General features: G+C 44.3%; 1 protein-coding gene across 13 annotated transcripts in view; it reads left to right on the top strand.

Annotated features, from left to right (window-relative positions):
* ATXN7 (ataxin 7) overlaps positions 1-16,685 on the top strand; it is a 167,943-nt gene that overhangs the window by 42,177 nt on the left and 109,081 nt on the right. For 12 of the 13 annotated variants that reach the window (XM_059880157.1, XM_024983197.2, XM_059880150.1 and 9 more), the window contains exons 1-3: positions 3,343-3,412; positions 3,821-4,129; positions 4,353-4,421. In XM_059880157.1, coding sequence (XP_059736140.1) covers positions 3,832-4,129; positions 4,353-4,421 — 367 coding nt within the window. In that variant the 5' untranslated portion in view covers positions 3,343-3,412; positions 3,821-3,831. Of the gene's footprint in view, positions 1-3,342; positions 3,413-3,820; positions 4,130-4,352; positions 4,422-16,685 lie in introns of those variants that run through there. The other variant, XM_059880155.1, reaches the window with a different exon arrangement.

Below are 16,685 nucleotides of genomic sequence, written 5' to 3'. Positions count from 1 at the left end.
TCTAATTGGTGGTGACAGCTTTTTCCATAAGAGCATTTTGATGAATTAAAAAAACTTCTCCTACTTCTCATGTCCTCAGTGAAATTACTGTGTTGTGTTCAACCCGGTGCCTAACAGAGCGCCTGATACGTGGTAGGTAAGCAGAACCTGTTTGATGAGTTGAATCTTCATTACTCAAACCTTATAAAACCTATCATTTATCTGTGCAGACAGATACTGAAGATCTTCAGAACTGAAAGAGCATCAGAAGTATACTGGTAGAACTGATTGATAGCATACAAGGAACACTGTTATATGGAAATAATAATAAATGAATGTAAATTGTACTGCTTATGGTTTTACATATTTTTTTGGGTGCAGAAGAGGGGTGTTTAGGTAAGAAGTCATCAGGTCATCCTTATTATCAAACCAAGTTTTTGAATTTCTGTTGTAATCTTGGTTATAGGGAGTGTCTTTGATATAAGAACACTTGTTAAATGTTGCCTAAATTTGAGTTTTAGAACACTGTACTTTTCTCAGCTAGCACTTTTGGCTTTTGTTGGTTACTCATTCAAACTATTGGGAAACCCAAACCAACTCTGGATATCAGAAACTGCGTGTTCTAGAAGGAGTTAGGACTTTTCATGGGTGAAGAGGATCTGGTAAAAGGCACTGGCTGCAGGGAAAGAGAGATGGCTAGAAATTGCCTGTCATTCTCTTGGTGCTCACATCTTCAACTTGGTAATGCAGTTCTCAGATAAGAATTTATCTGAATTGCTCAATGTGATATAAGATACCTGTTTATAGTATTTGTTTTGTCTTTTTTTGTGCTTTCCATGTATCTTTTCATGCAGTGCTCAGAAGGAACCTGGCTTTATCTCTGTTTTACAGGTTAGGAAACTGATGGTCCAAGTAAGTTAGGCGACTGGCTTACATTACATAGTTTGTAAGTGAAGAGCCACTATATGAACTCAGAAAAAATTCATAGGGACTGGCTCCAGAGCCCTCCCTCATTTTCCTCATCTGTAAACAGTAATACAACTCCTGCCTTACACAGTTGTGAATATTAATAGAGATAATGCAAACCTCCAACAATGCTTGGCACCTAGTAGGTACCCAATAATTGATAGCTGCTATTAGTAACCATTTCTCTTAATAACTATCATAATGCTAAGAGGATATTTAGTATTTTTTTATTTTAAGCCCTGTTGTGTTTTCTTTATTGAACCAGTCAAAAAGAGGGGGAGGTATGAAACTGGAATAAGGAAGGAAGTTGAAGTATTACAAATTGCCATATTGACCCTCATTACCTTGAAGTCATATTAGTGAATCTTGAAGTATTTTCACATGTAAAAAGGGGGAAAGCGAGCAGTATCTTGAAGCAGGGCTGTCCTTCACTCTTCCCCTTATTTTTATTTTCATCCTGTACTCTCAGAGATCAGAAGGGCTGAACTCAATAGGCAAACTCTCTTTGGAACCTACATACCTGGGTGGCCCTAAGCTTTTCTTTTTAATGGCATCTCCAAATGCCATAAAATTCAAATTTTTGTTTTTCTTAAATGTAGAATATTGCAAAATACAAAATAATCCATAAATTGTGTGCTTTAGTCGCATAAAATCATTAAGTTAGGTGTTTTTTAAATGTATTTCTGTAATTCTACAGATTTTTCAGTCATTTGGATGAATGAAAAACTGAAGGTCTACATTGGTGACATGAAGATTGAGGGCCTTTGTTACAAGTTAGGTACTGAACTACTAAGGAAATTATGTTTTACCTACGCAGTTTTTCTCACTGATCTTCTTCTGTTGGAAATTAAAACTTTAGAAATGATTTTTTATCCTACCAATCATTTCTACTATTTTTGGTTATTCTTTTTTTTTTTTTTTCCTCTGCTTCTTAGATAAGGACAGGAAGCATCCATAACTTCACTTTTGGGAACTTTTGTTTGCATGTCATCCAGGAAAAAATTTAGACTTATTTCTAAACATTTAAAAAATAAATTCACATACATATGTAATTAAAAATTTTTTTTCCACTAAAGCCCTTAAATTTTGAACCTAAAATAAGCACTTTCCGCAGGAGCCCTGGGTTAAGTTTAGGATGCAATAACGTTTCATTATTTTTTACTCTTCTTTAAATATCTTTATATTTCTGAGGGTTGAACTTTGTTTCTTTTACAGATAAATTGGCCACCTCTGTAACATCAGATGATCCAGATTAAGAAAAAAAACATGAACAATAATTTTAAAAAATGAATAAGCCTGCTTTTTCCCCATCTAAAGAAAGCCTCTCTAAGCAGCTATGACACGCGTGCCTCAGGAGTGCGGATATTACTGCTATGTGAAACATGCTGATTAAAATCATTGTTTCTGTCTCAGGCTGCAGATTTTTCACATCAGTTTGAAGGAACAGTAATGCTAAGAACACTTAATTAAAAGCGCTTGATGTGGTCTGCTACTGTTTCAAGTACTTCAGGTGCTTTAGTTCATTAAATAGCCCTTTATTTTACCATCTTTACCCATCACTTGAGCAAAAGCTTTACGCGCAATATGTGTATTGCGGAAGGGTGCTAAGTTTTGTGGGCCAGTGCTTGAGTGAACAATATCTAACAGAAAACAGTATTTTCTAGGAATGCTGTACATTCACCTAAGCCCTAGCTTCTCGCCCTGCCCAGGCAAAGAAATTATAAAGAGGGAGGGAGAGACCAACAGCTTGAATTAAAACTAATTAGACTTGGGGGTGGTGGGGTGGTGAGGAGGGGATGGGGGTGGTAGTGAATGAATCACTTCCAGGAGCATTGGAAAGGGAAATACAGAAATTTGGAGTCGTGTCTCTAAAACATGTAAACGGATTCGCCTCGGTCTCTCTCTCCTCCACTGCATCTTACACTGGTTTCATGGTCTCCTCTTTGCTGAACGAGCTCAAGTAACCCGGGAGCACGCGCTGATCTCCCGTGGTGGGCTTCGGGCCGACACCTGGGACAGCACCTGGGCTGCATTTTCTCGCCTGCCAGTGGTTTCCTCCGCGCTAGGCGTCCGCTCAGCGGCGGCTTCCCATTCATGCTTTTGACAGCCGCGCGGCCGCTCGCGAGCTGAGAGCGAAGAGCTCCTTGAACCCGCCCCTGCTCTCCGGATCGGACCCGGGCGGGAAGGCCCGACAGCTACGCCGCCCGCTGGTGCCCCGGGGCCGGCCGGCCGGCTGGTTCCTCCATAGGTGGCTGCGTTTCCGACTTCGCCCTGGCTCCACTCCGGGGGCTTGACGTGCAAACTTCGCCCGAGCGAGCTGAGAGGGAGGGACCGGCAAGGGGGAGGAGGCGGCGGGAGGCGCCTCCGCTTAAGGGAGCCGGCCGGGCGCCGCCGCTCGGACGGACGCGCGGACGGAAGGAAGGAGCGGGGCCGCCGGGCCCGGCCCAGGGATGCGAGCGGCCTCAGGGTGGGCAGCCTGGGGGCCGGGGGTGCGTCTCGGGCCTCCCCGCCGTGGGCCGCCGCGGCGAGGCGCGGGGCTGAGGTGGGGGCAGCTCTGGGCGCCGGCCTCCGCGCCGGGTCTCCGCGGCGGAGGCTGGCTGGGGACCCTACGCCGCGGTGGCGGCCCGCCGGCTCTCGTCCCCTCCCCCGAGGGGCACTGGAGTCGAAAGCGAAAGCGAGCCCGCGCCGCGGACTTTGCGCCCAAGGCGGGGGATGGGGGTGGTTGGAGGAGGAGAGCTGGGGGTCTGGGCGGCCGGGGGCGCTGTCAGCGCGCCCCACCCGGCCCGCGGGCCGCGCACGCCGCCGGAACTCCCCGGCGCCTCCTTAAAAGCAGCCCCCGCGCGACTCTTTTCCCCCTTTTTTTGTTACATTGTAGGAGCGGAAAGAATGTCGGAGCGGGCCGCGGATGACGTCAGGGGGGAGCCGCGCCGAGCGGCGGCGGCGGCGGGCGGAGCAGCGGCCGCGGCCGCCCGGCAGCAGCAGCAGCAGCCTCCGCAGCCCCAGCGGCAGCCGCCGCCGCCGCGGCGCCTACGGCCGGAGGACGGTGGCCCTGGCGCCGCCTCCACCTCGGCCGCCGCCGCAATGGCGACCGTCGGGGAACGCCGGCCCCTGCCGAGTCCCGAAGCGATGCTGGGACAGTCGTGGAATCTGTGGGTCGAAGCTTCCAAACTTCCTGGGAAGGACGGTGAGTGTCCACGCCCTCCTCTTCCCCGCGCAGCCCCCATTCCCCCATCTTCAGACCCGTCTCCCCTCCCCCGTCCCGTGGCCCGCCCCCTCGGGGGTCAGAGATGCTATCGGCCGGGTTGGGGAACGCGGAGGTGCCCGCACCTATTCCGTGCGTGCGTGAGCGTGCGTCACACTCTCCGCAACTGACCTGCCTCTCCCCTCCTCCTGTGTGTATCTCCTAGGGACGGAATTGGACGAAAGTTTCAAGGAGTTTGGGAAAAACCGCGAAGTCATGGGGCTCTGTCGCGAAGGTGAGTCCAGCCCTCTGATGGAGTTTGTACAAGTCCAGGGAAAGTATCCTGGCCGGCTGGCCAGGGCGGTAGCTTGAGCCCACCTGAACCACTCCGCTCCTCCCACGCGAGGATGCTGTCTGATAAAGAAGAAAGGGGAGGATGGAGCGTTTGGAAAATCCGGTTTCCGGGGGCTTCGTATATCCGGGAGCATCGGGAGCCCATCAGTGGAGGCCTGGCTGGGTGCAGTTTAAGCGCATTGCTCAGTGATGCACTCGGGGACCAGTAGTGAGTTTAACCCAAATCTCTTCAGGTCTGACCCCTTATGGAGAAACGCGAGGAGTGGAGGGAGGAATTCAGCTTCCAAAAGCGTCTCCACGAACGGCTTAGGGGGTCTGGAAAGGACACCTTGCCACCTGTAATTGTCTGCCAGCAATAAAAATGAATTTTAAAAAAGACAGCACTTTACCTGTACAGCCTATTTCCATAGGATTTATGTTACAAAGGTTCATCAAAAGGATCATCACAACCAAGGAGCTGTTGATCGGATTTTTTTTCTTTTTTGTATTTTTATGAAAGTGTCAAAATCAGCGGGGGTGGAGGGGTCACAGAATTTTATCTGGTGAAAAAAGCTTTTGGTGCGCTTAGGTAGTGAAATCAGAGTCTAATTATTGGTCAGTTTTTAATAAAAACTGTTTGGTAGAAGGAAATAACTGTAACTAAACGTGTATCTCTAAATGAAAGATATCTAGGAACTGTCAGACTTTTACTTCAGGTTTTCTTTTTCTTTAAATAGTCCCCTTTGCTGTCTCTAAGGCCTGTGTCGGTCCTGGGCACATGGTGGTCAGAAAGTCTAAAGGAGTCCAGTCATCTCTAGACTGAGTTCAAGCTGTTCCTTCAATAGTAGTATCGACAAGGACTTGAGTGAGGTTTGGTATCCAAAATATTGAGTTTATATTCCCAGCAGAACTTTATTTCTCAGTGTGGCCATTTATTTTGGCATTGTTATTGTCAAGGGCCCAAGAATAGGTACAGCTTTGGCAAGTGAAACATTTTAAAGTCCAGAGTTGGCCCATTGTTACTCTGTCTCCACACTTCTTGTTTTTAGTACCTGTCTTGTTTTCATGTTCACAGTTTTGGTTTTTTTGAACTAGCTTTTTGTTGGCTCTTGGCACTAGGAGGAAGAGTAATACCAGTGGCAACTTTCTGAGAGCTTCCAATTGTAACAGATTAGAGAGCAAATTAGTTGATTTTGCAAAGGAGAATTGCTGTTTGAGAGCAAAGGAAAGAGAGGGAAAGCACAGGACTTGCTGGCGATGTTGCAATAGGAAAAATCAGTTGTTAGTCCGGTTTTAGTGTCGAATTGGCAGCCTGCCTGGGCTTAAAAAATTTAAAATCACTAGGTGGTAACTCTCCTTGGAAGCAGTTGGAGTAGAGCTTTAGATGACCTGACCTGCTCCTGTTCTTAGTTTTTCTTCTCTGGGTGTGGATATATTTCCCATAAAGAGTTTCTAAATCTGTGTGAAAACAGGGTGCTAATTATTGGTAATTCCCCTATAGAGGTTGAATAAGTATGTTTGTATTTCATTGCACTACTTGGTCTGGATAGAGACCCAACCTAATGTAGTTGTCTAGACCCACTTTTTGCTGTATTTATTATTTTCCCTTTGGGCATAGTCATTGGTGTATTTTACCAAAAAAGATCTAGGACCTCTTAATTCCTGTCTTGAGGCACAAAGGGATCATAAATTTGGTTTTCTGTGCTTCTGACCTATCAAATTATTAGTGGCTGTTAGCGATACCATTTTTTCCCCTAAGCTTCTCTAACTATTCAGAAGATGCTAAAGCAGCCAGGATGGCTGAATTTCTGCCTCCCAGTTTTAAGTAGAGACTGAAATTTCTAATTCAGTCAGTTCTTGATTCATATGTGACTTTGTGGATTTTCTGGAATAAGTATAAGGATGTCCAGCACTTTAGACAGTGGGCCTTTGTTTTTCTAACAAATAGTTCATGTCAGGCTGTTTAAGCATGAAAATACATTTTAAAATTATCAGACACTTATCCTTTGTCTTTGATTGAGATTATCTCCAACCAAGGAAAAAGTGTTTTGGAGTTAAATTCTTACTAATTCTTCTTGTCAACAAAGTTAAATTGAAAAGAAATATGTAGGTAAATTGATACTATGAATGAAGCACTAAGTCAGAAACTCCTTGTCTTGGAAGATATTTAGGAATATTGACCAGACTTTTTGAATTCTCCAGTTTATGATTGTGCACCTAAGAGTTAGAAACCTAGGTTTGAAGTTGGTAAACGTTGCATTTTACCTTTCAGAATCTAAATTCCTCTTTGTCAAAGGAGATGATAATACCTACTTCCCATGGAGGTTGTAAGGGTTGAAATTAAATTAGATAATGGAAAATGACTCTATACGCATTACTTCTTTTCAACCCTTTCAACTGCTGATAATCTTAGGCCTGATCTCCTAATTTGGTATTTATCTAGGTCAGAAATTTTTAACCTGGGGCTTGAATTGGCTTCAGGGGATTATGGTTGTCCTGAAATTGTATGCAAAATAGTATGTTATGTCCACTTATGAGGGCAGGTGTCCCCAGCTTTTCTTGGGTTCTCAAGGATTGTTCGCTTATCTTTACCTTCAAAATTTCTAAGTTAGAATCTCTTTTTTTTTTTCTTTTCCTCTCTTTTTGCTCTTGTACTTTATTTTGTCTAATTCCTTCATGATAAGACTGCCCAAGAGTTAATGCTGTCGGAGAGATTGGAACCTTTGACTTAGGTGGAACTGAGATTATCTGTGGTTTAGCAACTATATCATCCCCCTGTTTTCCTTTTAGCACAGTTAGATAAATGTTAGGATAAAATATCCCTTATCTTTCAGAGATCAGCCTGTTTTTCATTTATATCATCAAATTTTTATTGCCTTGCTTGTTTTGTTCTGTAATATGTAATTTTATGGCACAGTTGGTTTTACTGGGAAAAGATGGATAATACATTTTTAACTTTCAAAAGACTAAACGCAGAAAATTATCTTTTTCTTACACGTGATTTTTGAAATTGTATAAATAACATTAATTATGTTTAGATGGAATTAATTGGTATGAGTAACTGATTAAGGTTTTCATATTGGTACCTAAGCTTGGTACCTAAGTCCTTAAGTGTAAAAACATGACATGCCTTCACTTGACAGCAAATCACAAATAAAACATTGTAGGAGTCGACAGTGAAAATAGGATGTTTTCTTTGGAAAGTCATTCCTAACTTTTCTTAAGCCCTCCTCTTGTGCACTGTCAAAGTGCCCCGTATTTTTCCTTGGTCTAAACTCTCTTCCTGTCACCATATGAAGATGTGTGGTATGTGATGGCTCTTTTATTAGAGTGCACGCTGCTAGAGGACAGGGTTGTTATTGACCAAGAAATATTTAGCTCTTGCACATTGCTTGTGTTCAGTGAAGATTTGCCCCCAAAATAAATGAACTGGGCTACTAGGAAGATTGAAGAGTTCAAGTGACCAACTTTCCATTGTGTTGTGACTTAAAAACAGGTACCTATTCTGTGGGGGGATGTGCTTTCTGGCCAGGGACTGTTGCTGAGCATTTCCTGTGTCTCTGACCTGAGTTTAGCACTTTTCCAGAAAGAGTGCAGGCAAGACACCACCTTTTTTATCACTGATATTTAGGCGAGTGAGTAGGAGGGTGACCTCGAGTGATATCCACAGTTGATGACAGGTGACCTCCCTGTCAAAATAACAGGGACCTAATTGAGCCTAGGTCAAGATGGAAGAGGGGTTGGTTGACACCTGCAGGGAGCTAGGTACCAAAGGAAAAAGAGAAACTAGGAAGGTAGGTAGCCTTAATCAACAACAGATTGAGTCAACGTACCACCTTTTCTTTCCCGGGGGTAAAAATTGTTCATAGTCAGCTAACTGAAAACAAACAGGTATTGGTGGGAAGGGCTATTAAAATAACTGTATTATGGACATAAAGCCTCTCTGAAATAAAGAGCATCTCTGTTTTTCTCTAGGATTTCTCTTAATGTCCACCCCCTGCCCCGCCCCAACTTTTCTGATGCACAATTTCAAATACACAGAAGTAAAGATAGTATTTTAATGAGCCTCCTGATGTCTTTCCCACAGCTCATGAGTCCCTGCCCAATCTTGTTTCATCTCTGCCACACTCCCCACACTGAAACATGTCTCAGACACCATATTTCTTTTGGTTTTCTTTTTAATGCTTGCATGGACTTTGTCTCCTGGCAAAATGGAGCCTTCCTGCACTCCGTGTCTTCTTTTGAGGCAAAGCACGCTTCCATGAGCCTGTAAGGGTTCTGCAGGCAGCAGGGCTTGCAGTCTGCTGACACCTTAAGTTAAGACCCAAAGTAAGCCTCAGACAGGAATCAGTGTGATCTGGGTTCACTGCCTCCAAATTGCACTCACACACATTCAAGGAGGGCGGATGGTGGCGTTGGAACGCCCACACTTGACGCTCCGTGAATGAGCACTGTGGCTCCAGGAGGCAGTGTCCTTGCTCACAGTTCCTGCTTGTAACTCTCTGCCTATGAAGTCTGCACTAACCCAGGAGTGAGAGGGCCTGGGTAGACCTAGAGACACTCCTAAAGAAGCAGTCTTTCCCCTGACCTGAGCATGGCTCCTTAGCTACGTCACTGCAGATCGCGGCCTAGCTAAGAATGCTTTTTTTTTTTTTTCTTTTTAAAGAAGTTTTGTTACTTATATTTATTTTTGCTCTGCTGGGTCTTCGTTGCTGTGCAGGCTTTTCTCTAGTTGTGTCGAGTGGAGGCTACTCTAGTTGCGGTAATGTGGGCTACTCGGTACGATGGTATCTCCTGCTGTGGAGCATGGGCTCTAAGGCATGCAGGTGTCAGTAGCTGCAGCTCCCAGGCTCTAGAGTGTAGGCTCAATAAATGTGGCACACAGGCTTAGGTGCTCCGTGGCATGTGGGATCTTCCTGGATCAGGGAACCTGTGTCTCCTGCGCTGGCACGTGAATTCTTTATTACTGAGCCACAAGGGAAGCCTCTGAGAATGCTTTTTATATTGTTGAGTGGTTGACACAAAAACTGTAAAAAGGAGATGTTTAGTTCCTGGTTTGTGGGAAAATATGTGAAATTCAGATGTCAGAGTCCATGAGTAAAGTTTCACTGGAACATAGCCACAGCCGTTCATGCACTTAATTTTTTTCTGTGCAGCTTTTTTCTCTACGCAGTGACCTGTGGAGTTGAGGAGGTGTGACTGCGGCCATATAGCCCACCAAGGCCAAAATTAACCCTCTGGCTCTTTACAGAAAAAGTTTGCCATCCTTGTTCTAATGGGTTTCTTGGTTAATGAAGGGAAACCTTTTCTGCAGAATGTGATTCCATTACTCCTTGAACATTCTGTTTTGAGGGGGAAAATCTTAAAAGTAGTAAAAAAAAAAAAAAAAAGGCAAAAACACCATTCACCCAAAAGTTATTTCAACACTGAAGAAATACGTTGAGGCAGAAAGAAAGATACACGTGAAGGTGTAAGGTTTTGTGTGAGAAGGCTCCTATTTGTGTCACTTTTGTCACTCGCTGCCACTGTTCTAGGCATAGACCTGTGTCTGGGCAGTGCAAATATAGGACGTCAACAGAGCTGGTACTGATTCAGCTTTGCAGAGCTTTGGGTGTGAGGATGGGGCCTGGCTTCTGTTAAGCTCCTGGATTGTATATACATCCTTGGGAGAAGGGATCTGGAACTTTCATGGGATTTTCAAAAAGGGACCTGGCACAGATTCTTGACAATTTCTGCCCTTGAGTTGACTTTGGGCAGCTGAAGCCCCGTGAGAAGCCTTGGAACTTGGCTCATAAGGCAGATTTACCAGGAAACACATCTACATTTTGATTAATGAGGAGGGCATCCCACATCCATCCATCTCACAGCTTTGATTTTGTGCTTGCTGAGAAGTGTCACACCTGGCACAGTCCATGTTGAGTTCCTCAACCCAGAAGACTTCACAGTAAAGGAAACCATGCATGTTTCCTATATAGGATGCGGCCTCCAAGCTGAATGTACTCCTTTTAAAGTTTTGATTAGTTCTTGTGAACTCTGATCTCAGGAGGGAAGCATAGGAAATTTATGCCTCATTATTGAGTATGACCTATTTGTTATGTGATCAGGTGTTTCCCTTATAACAGCATGTTGCTTCCTCCTATCCACATCTGACAATGTTCCTACATGTATGGTGGCAATTCAAGTTCAGTGAGAACTTTTACTCAGTGCCAGTACAGGTTTTACCTTATGTATTTTTTACATCTGTTCAGTGATGCAGGTATTACCATTATCCCCATTTCACAGATGAGGAAACTGAGGCCCAGGGAAGTGAAATACTTCACCAAGACCCCAAAACATGCAAGAGACCTTGGGACTCACATATGTCTAACTACAAAGCTCACCTGCTTAACCCTCTGCTGTGTTGTTGGAAAGATCCCCTGGAGAAGGAAATGGCAACCCACTCCAGTACTCTTGCCTGAAAAATTCCATGGACAGAGGAGCCTGGTAAGCTACAGCCCATGGAATCGCAAAGGGTTGCTGTGCTGAGCCCATTCCAGGATGTGCATCCACAGCACAGGCTGCTGTGACCTTTGTTTTCCTTATCTTTGGCTAGAAATACTGACTTTTATCTCAAAGGGGGAGACCTTTTTTTTTTTTGGTAAGTAAAGCTATCAAGAGCCCTTGCTTTGGTGTGTTTTACAGCACTCTCTATGTTGTGTTTAGCAGTTCTTTTTAAAAATCTTTTCTTTGAGGGGGAGGGAAAGTATGCACAGTTTGCATTAGAAATAATTGGATTTAAAAAAAGATTAGGTAAAAGCTAAAGTTGCAGCAGATAGCATACACAATCATCTGGGATTTGTACCATTTTTTAAAAATCCTTTAAAAAAAGGAGAAGTGAAATTTTACTGTTTAGCATTTCAGTGCAAGATTGCTTTTAGTCACATTGATATTCACAGTTTATGATGGTATTTCTAATAAATGTACCCATCTGATTATTAAAATATTTTTGATTGAAGTTCTAAGAAGAAAAAGAAGCCCGTTAGTAGACTTAACAGTTGGAGTTACTGTACTTTTGAGAGGAAGGCAGAGGATTACATTTATATTCATCGTGTACAGCAGGGATCATATAAATGAGCTGAAGAATGATTTTTGCATTTCAGGCATTCAAAACAAAACTAGATTAAATGTTCTTGTTCCTCTTTGTAATAAAGACCCTGCTAACATGAAATGCTTTTTCTCTTATATATAAATTTATGGCAGGGAGAAAGTAATAGTTCATTATCAGTTAGAGTCGTAATCTTAAACATACAAAATATTCCCATCCCAGGTGATACTGATGTCTTCTATAGTCCTGAATTCCAGTAATGCAATTAGAAAAAAGGAATGCTTTTAACCAGTGGTCCCAGGCTTTTATATATCAAACCAGAAAGTTTCTAAAATATATTGGGGCTCAAACAAAGGGTTGCTAGCATTTTAGAATATATAAAATTAGACATTTTAATATATATAATTCTTACCATCATAAAAGCGTGAGGGCTGTTGTTCTGGAATAAAGGACAGTTCTTTAAATTTGAAGAAAATTTAGGTTTAGGAAAAACTCATTGCATTTTCTTCTTTTTCACGTTTCCTTGTGGACTTTTTGAAGATCGCTGTGTATTTTGATATTTGATAATCACTGCTTTAAATTAGCTTCCCAAAATGTCTCTCTTGTAGCCCTGCTTCTGTGTGCTGTTATTAGAAGGTGTTATGGAGAAAATAGGATTCCATGTGGTAAACTTGCAAATGGTAGCTTTAAGTAGAGGCTATACTGAGAACTCCAGTCGAGAGTTAAACCAACCTGGGTTCAAATCTCAGCTCCACTAGAGGAGTCACTTGAGAAAAACTTTCATAGCTTTGCTCAGCCTCAGTTGACCTACCTGTGAAATGGGAATCGTAGCAGCACTTTATAGTGACTGGGAAGATGAAATGATGTAATAGCGTTTCAGCCTTTTGTATGTTATCTGGCAGAGTAACTGTTCAATAAGCATTACTTGCTAGTGTTGTTAATTTTATCAATCATGAAAGCGCAGTGTTGGGAGCATGCCTCAAATCAAGTGGTTAGCCAGGACTCTCAGGAGAGCAGCAGGAAGCAAAATGCCAGGTTTTCATTTGCAGGCAGTCTGTAGGCATGAGAAGAAACCTCAGAGTGCTCAGGACAACAGCGTGAGCGTAGCAAGTGAACCCCAGCTCCCAGCTTTCATGAATGTGAGTGAAAATGAGAAGTGGACACTGACATTGCTTATTTCTGCTGTTAGTCGTCTCTTTTTGGACTTGTGGAGAGAAGCCCGGTGTGGGGTTTGACTTTGTTCTGTTGTATAAAACCGTGCTTGCTTCTTTCCTGGAAGCCCGTAGTTGCTGTCTCTTCTTGGAATGCTTTGCAGAGTTCTTTCTGCAAGAAAGGTAGGCAAGAAAGGTGAGTTACAGCCACCAGAATAAAGCCCTCCTAGGTTGGGAAATGGGTCAGAGATAACTGAGGCTGCTACTTTTAAGATTTTGTGTTTGCTTAGTGGTAGTCATGGGGTTTTCTGTCTGATGAAGGAATTTTAAAATTGCCTTTTCAATGCTTGGAAATTTCCATTTAAATTTGAAGCAGTTCTCCATATAAATCACCTTATTCTCTTTGGAAACTGTATCTGCAGATACATTTTAATGGAGGAGGGGAGTATTATTGAAGTTGATACATATTCATTGTACAGATTTTACTAATAATTTTACTAATTTTTTTCCATACTAATGATAGTATGAAATGTGAAAGCCATCATTCTCTGTAATCTCATTCTAGGCCAATTTTTAAATCTTCAGTTACAGGATTTGGACTTGGGACAATTCATACCTGATCAAGGACATCCATGTAACTGCTTAGGGCTCTTGGTAACAGGCAGGGCTCCTCTTTGCCAGCCTAGTCGTCCCAATTCCTGTCAGAGTGGGCAGGCCTCAGGATATCTTGTCCAGCAGTGATTCCTGCCTTGAGACTCCTCTGGCTGTTTTGCCTTCGTTCATTTGCTTTATCCCTCAGACATTTGACAGGCACGTTCTCTGTGCTTCTTAATGGGGTTAGAGTCCGAGGGTGTAGCTCGGTGGAGTGAAGGCACAGTCCTGACTGGCAGGCGGTTGCTTAGCAAGTGGTGATAGAATTAACCTGCTAAGTGGTAGGTTCTCTCCTGGGTATTGGGGTAGAGTGACACACATCAGAAACAGCCCCTAACCTTGAGTGAAGTGAGACCCAGTCAATACACAGATGTTTCACAAGAAGATTGAGTGCTGTTACATCAATAAAGTAGGCTAGTGAGTTGATGGCGGAGGAGGGGGTTCAGGCTAACATGATCAGGAACAGCTTCTCTGAGCTTTAACATTGGAGCTGAGGTGGGAATGGTGAGAAGCAAGTAGGCACTGAGTTATCTGGAAGGAGGAGCAAGAAAAAGCGGGTATGTGGCCTCTCTGAGATGAGCATGGAGCACAGTGGAGGGAAAAGAGGCTAACAAAGGCCAGAACACAGAGGCCAAGTTCAGAAATTTGAATTTATCTGAACTTTAGTGAGAGACTACTGGGGGGCGGGGCAGTAGCTTCATCCGGGTAGTGGGTGGATCTGGTTGGTTGGTGAGTGGATTGGGGGAAGGGTGTAGGGACCAGTCAACTAGGTGAGAGGTGATAGGGGCTTAGATCCTGGTGATGGTGCTGGCAAGGCAGAAAGGTTGTCCTCTTACGGACTTGTTTTGGAGGTGGAGTTGATGATTTAGTGAAGAATCAAAAGTGGGTGAGGGAGGGAAATGAAGATGGGGATCTGAGATGTGAGCAGCTGCGTGGTACCATCTAATGAGCGGAGGAATGGTGAAAAATGGGGAGATTCAGGGTCAGGAGCTGGTTTTGGCCACAATGTGTGAGGTCGTGGGCATCCGTGCAAAAGTTGAGTATACATCCCAGAGCTGGAGGAGCAGCCTGGGCTGAAGCCGCTGGGTGAATTTGTCATCATTGTGCAGAGGACAGGGAGAGCTGGGCGACAGGCGAGTTCTCTTGGGTTCGAGGGTCAGTAAAGTACGGAAGAAGGCCAGCGGCTCAGCCCTCAATAAGGGGATGTGAGGGTAAGGAGGAGTCAGCAGGAGTGGTGAGGAATCTCCAGTGAGGCTGGGAGGGAAGCCAGGTGAATGTGAAGTGTGTAGGCTTCCAGAGAAGAAACAGGTAAGTGAGGAGTGATGGCCTGGGTCCCCTGCTGTTGCGAAGTAAAGGCAGGCCAGGGAATTGATCTCTGGCTGGGGCAGTGTGGAGGTTAGTGCCCCTAATCAGGAGAGTCGGGGAGCCACATGCCTGTGGGGTTAGATGACCAGAGCTGGAGGAGTTGAGAGGGCAAGGGTGCGCAGGTCTTCAGATGGTTTTGCTTTAAAGAGAATGGAAGAATAAGTTAATAGCAGGATGGAGACATAGATAAAGGCAGAAAAGGGAAAGTTTGTTTTATTTTGTTTCATGTTATTTATTTTGGATAGTATTAGGGCACATTTGTCTGCCACTGGAAATTATCCAGGAGTGAACGATGATTGATGACGTGTGAAAAAAATGGATCATCATGAAGATAATACCTTCAGATGGCAAAAGGCAATGAACGGGATCACAGCCTAAGTGATTCAGTTCTGGGTCGAATCACAGACTTGTTCCTGTTGTAATGAGAGAAGGAGCATGTGGATCAATTGTGGGTAAGAATGTGGAAAGTTGGGAAGATAAGGTAGAGAATTCTTTCCTGCCATTTTATGGAGTAAAAGAGAAGAAGACGGATAGAAAGAAGCATTTTGTATGTCTTGTTCTCAAAGTATCCAGACTGGGCTGGTGGGGAGGTGTTAGCCAAGTAAACGGGCAGTTACATAACCTTTAGAAGCCTCTTTCTGTGGGCTTCCCAGGTGGTTCAGCGGTAAAGAATCCACCTTCCAATGCAGGAGACACAGGAGATACAGGTTCCATCCCTGGGTCAGGAACATCCCCTGGGGGGAAGAAATGGCAACCCAGTCCAGTATTCTTGCCAGGAAAATCCCATGGACAGAGGACCCTGGTGGGCTACAGTCCATAGGGTAACAAAGAGTTGGACACAACTGAATGGCTGAGCATTCATGTGCACACACACAACACACACACACTGCATTTAGAAGAAAAGAGCTTTGCACTTTGTCCAGAGGGTGAGCCCAGAAACAATGTCATGGTCATAGTATGGATGGTGAGTTGGCAGTGGCTGAAGTATAAGTTGGGGGCCATGGGACCTATAGCATCCCTCCTTAACGTGAAATCCTCAAGGGTTTGCTGCTGCTAGGTCCCTTCAGTCATGTCCAACTCTGTGCAACCCCATAGACAGCAGCCTACCAGGCTCCACCGTCCCTAGGATTCTCCAGGCAAGAACACTGGAGTGGGTTGCCATTTCCTTCTCCAATGCATGAAAGTGAAAAGTGAAAGTGAAGTCGCTCAGTCGTGTCCGACTCTTAGCAACCCCATGGACTGCAGCCCATCAGGCTCCTTTGTCCATGGGATTTTCCAGGCAAGAGTACTGGAGTGGGGTGCCATTGCCTTCTCCGCCTCAAGGTTCTAGGTAGGAAATGAGATTTTAAAATGTAGCTTTTAAATGTAAAGTGGATCATTTCTCCATCCTGAAACTCTTCAGTGGTTTCTCTTTGTATTCATTCATTCATTGAGTCAGTGTGTATTTGTTGAGCACCTACATTGAGCTAGGTATGGTTCTAATTTTCAGAAAAATAGTAAACATTGTATAACTGCCCTCACAGTTTCTACTTTAGTGCAGGAGATAGACAATTTTTTTTAAAATGTCAAGTGTGTGTGTGTATATATATGCTAGTTGGTGATGGGTGGTCTAGAGGATTATGTTAGAGGTGTACAATTTAAAATAGGTTGGGGGAAAAAATAGGGTGAGAAGGAGTTTTCTGAACAAGACTTTCAGGGCATGAAGGCTTGAGTCACGTGAACATGGTGGGTGAGCCTAGGGCAGAAGAGAAGGAACAGCGAATCCAAGGGCTGTGGTGGCAGAGGGTGCTGAAAGGCTGAAGAACAAACAGTAGGGGGCAGGGTCGCTGGAGGAGCGTGAGCCAAGGGAGTGAGGCCACAGAAGTCAGCAGCTGAGGGCTTGGGAGGGAGTTGGGGAGGCAGATCACTCAAGGGCCTCATAGCACATTGAAAATCCAGACCCCTTTGCTTCGGCCCACCGGCCCTGCTGGGTCTG

Source organism: Bos taurus, chromosome 22, assembly GCF_002263795.3.
Source record: "Bos taurus isolate L1 Dominette 01449 registration number 42190680 breed Hereford chromosome 22, ARS-UCD2.0, whole genome shotgun sequence".
In the NCBI taxonomy this organism is placed as follows: Eukaryota; Metazoa; Chordata; class Mammalia; order Artiodactyla; family Bovidae; genus Bos; species Bos taurus.
The sequence above is the reverse complement of the archived record's forward strand: the minus strand, read 5'-3'. Positions and strand labels throughout refer to the sequence as shown.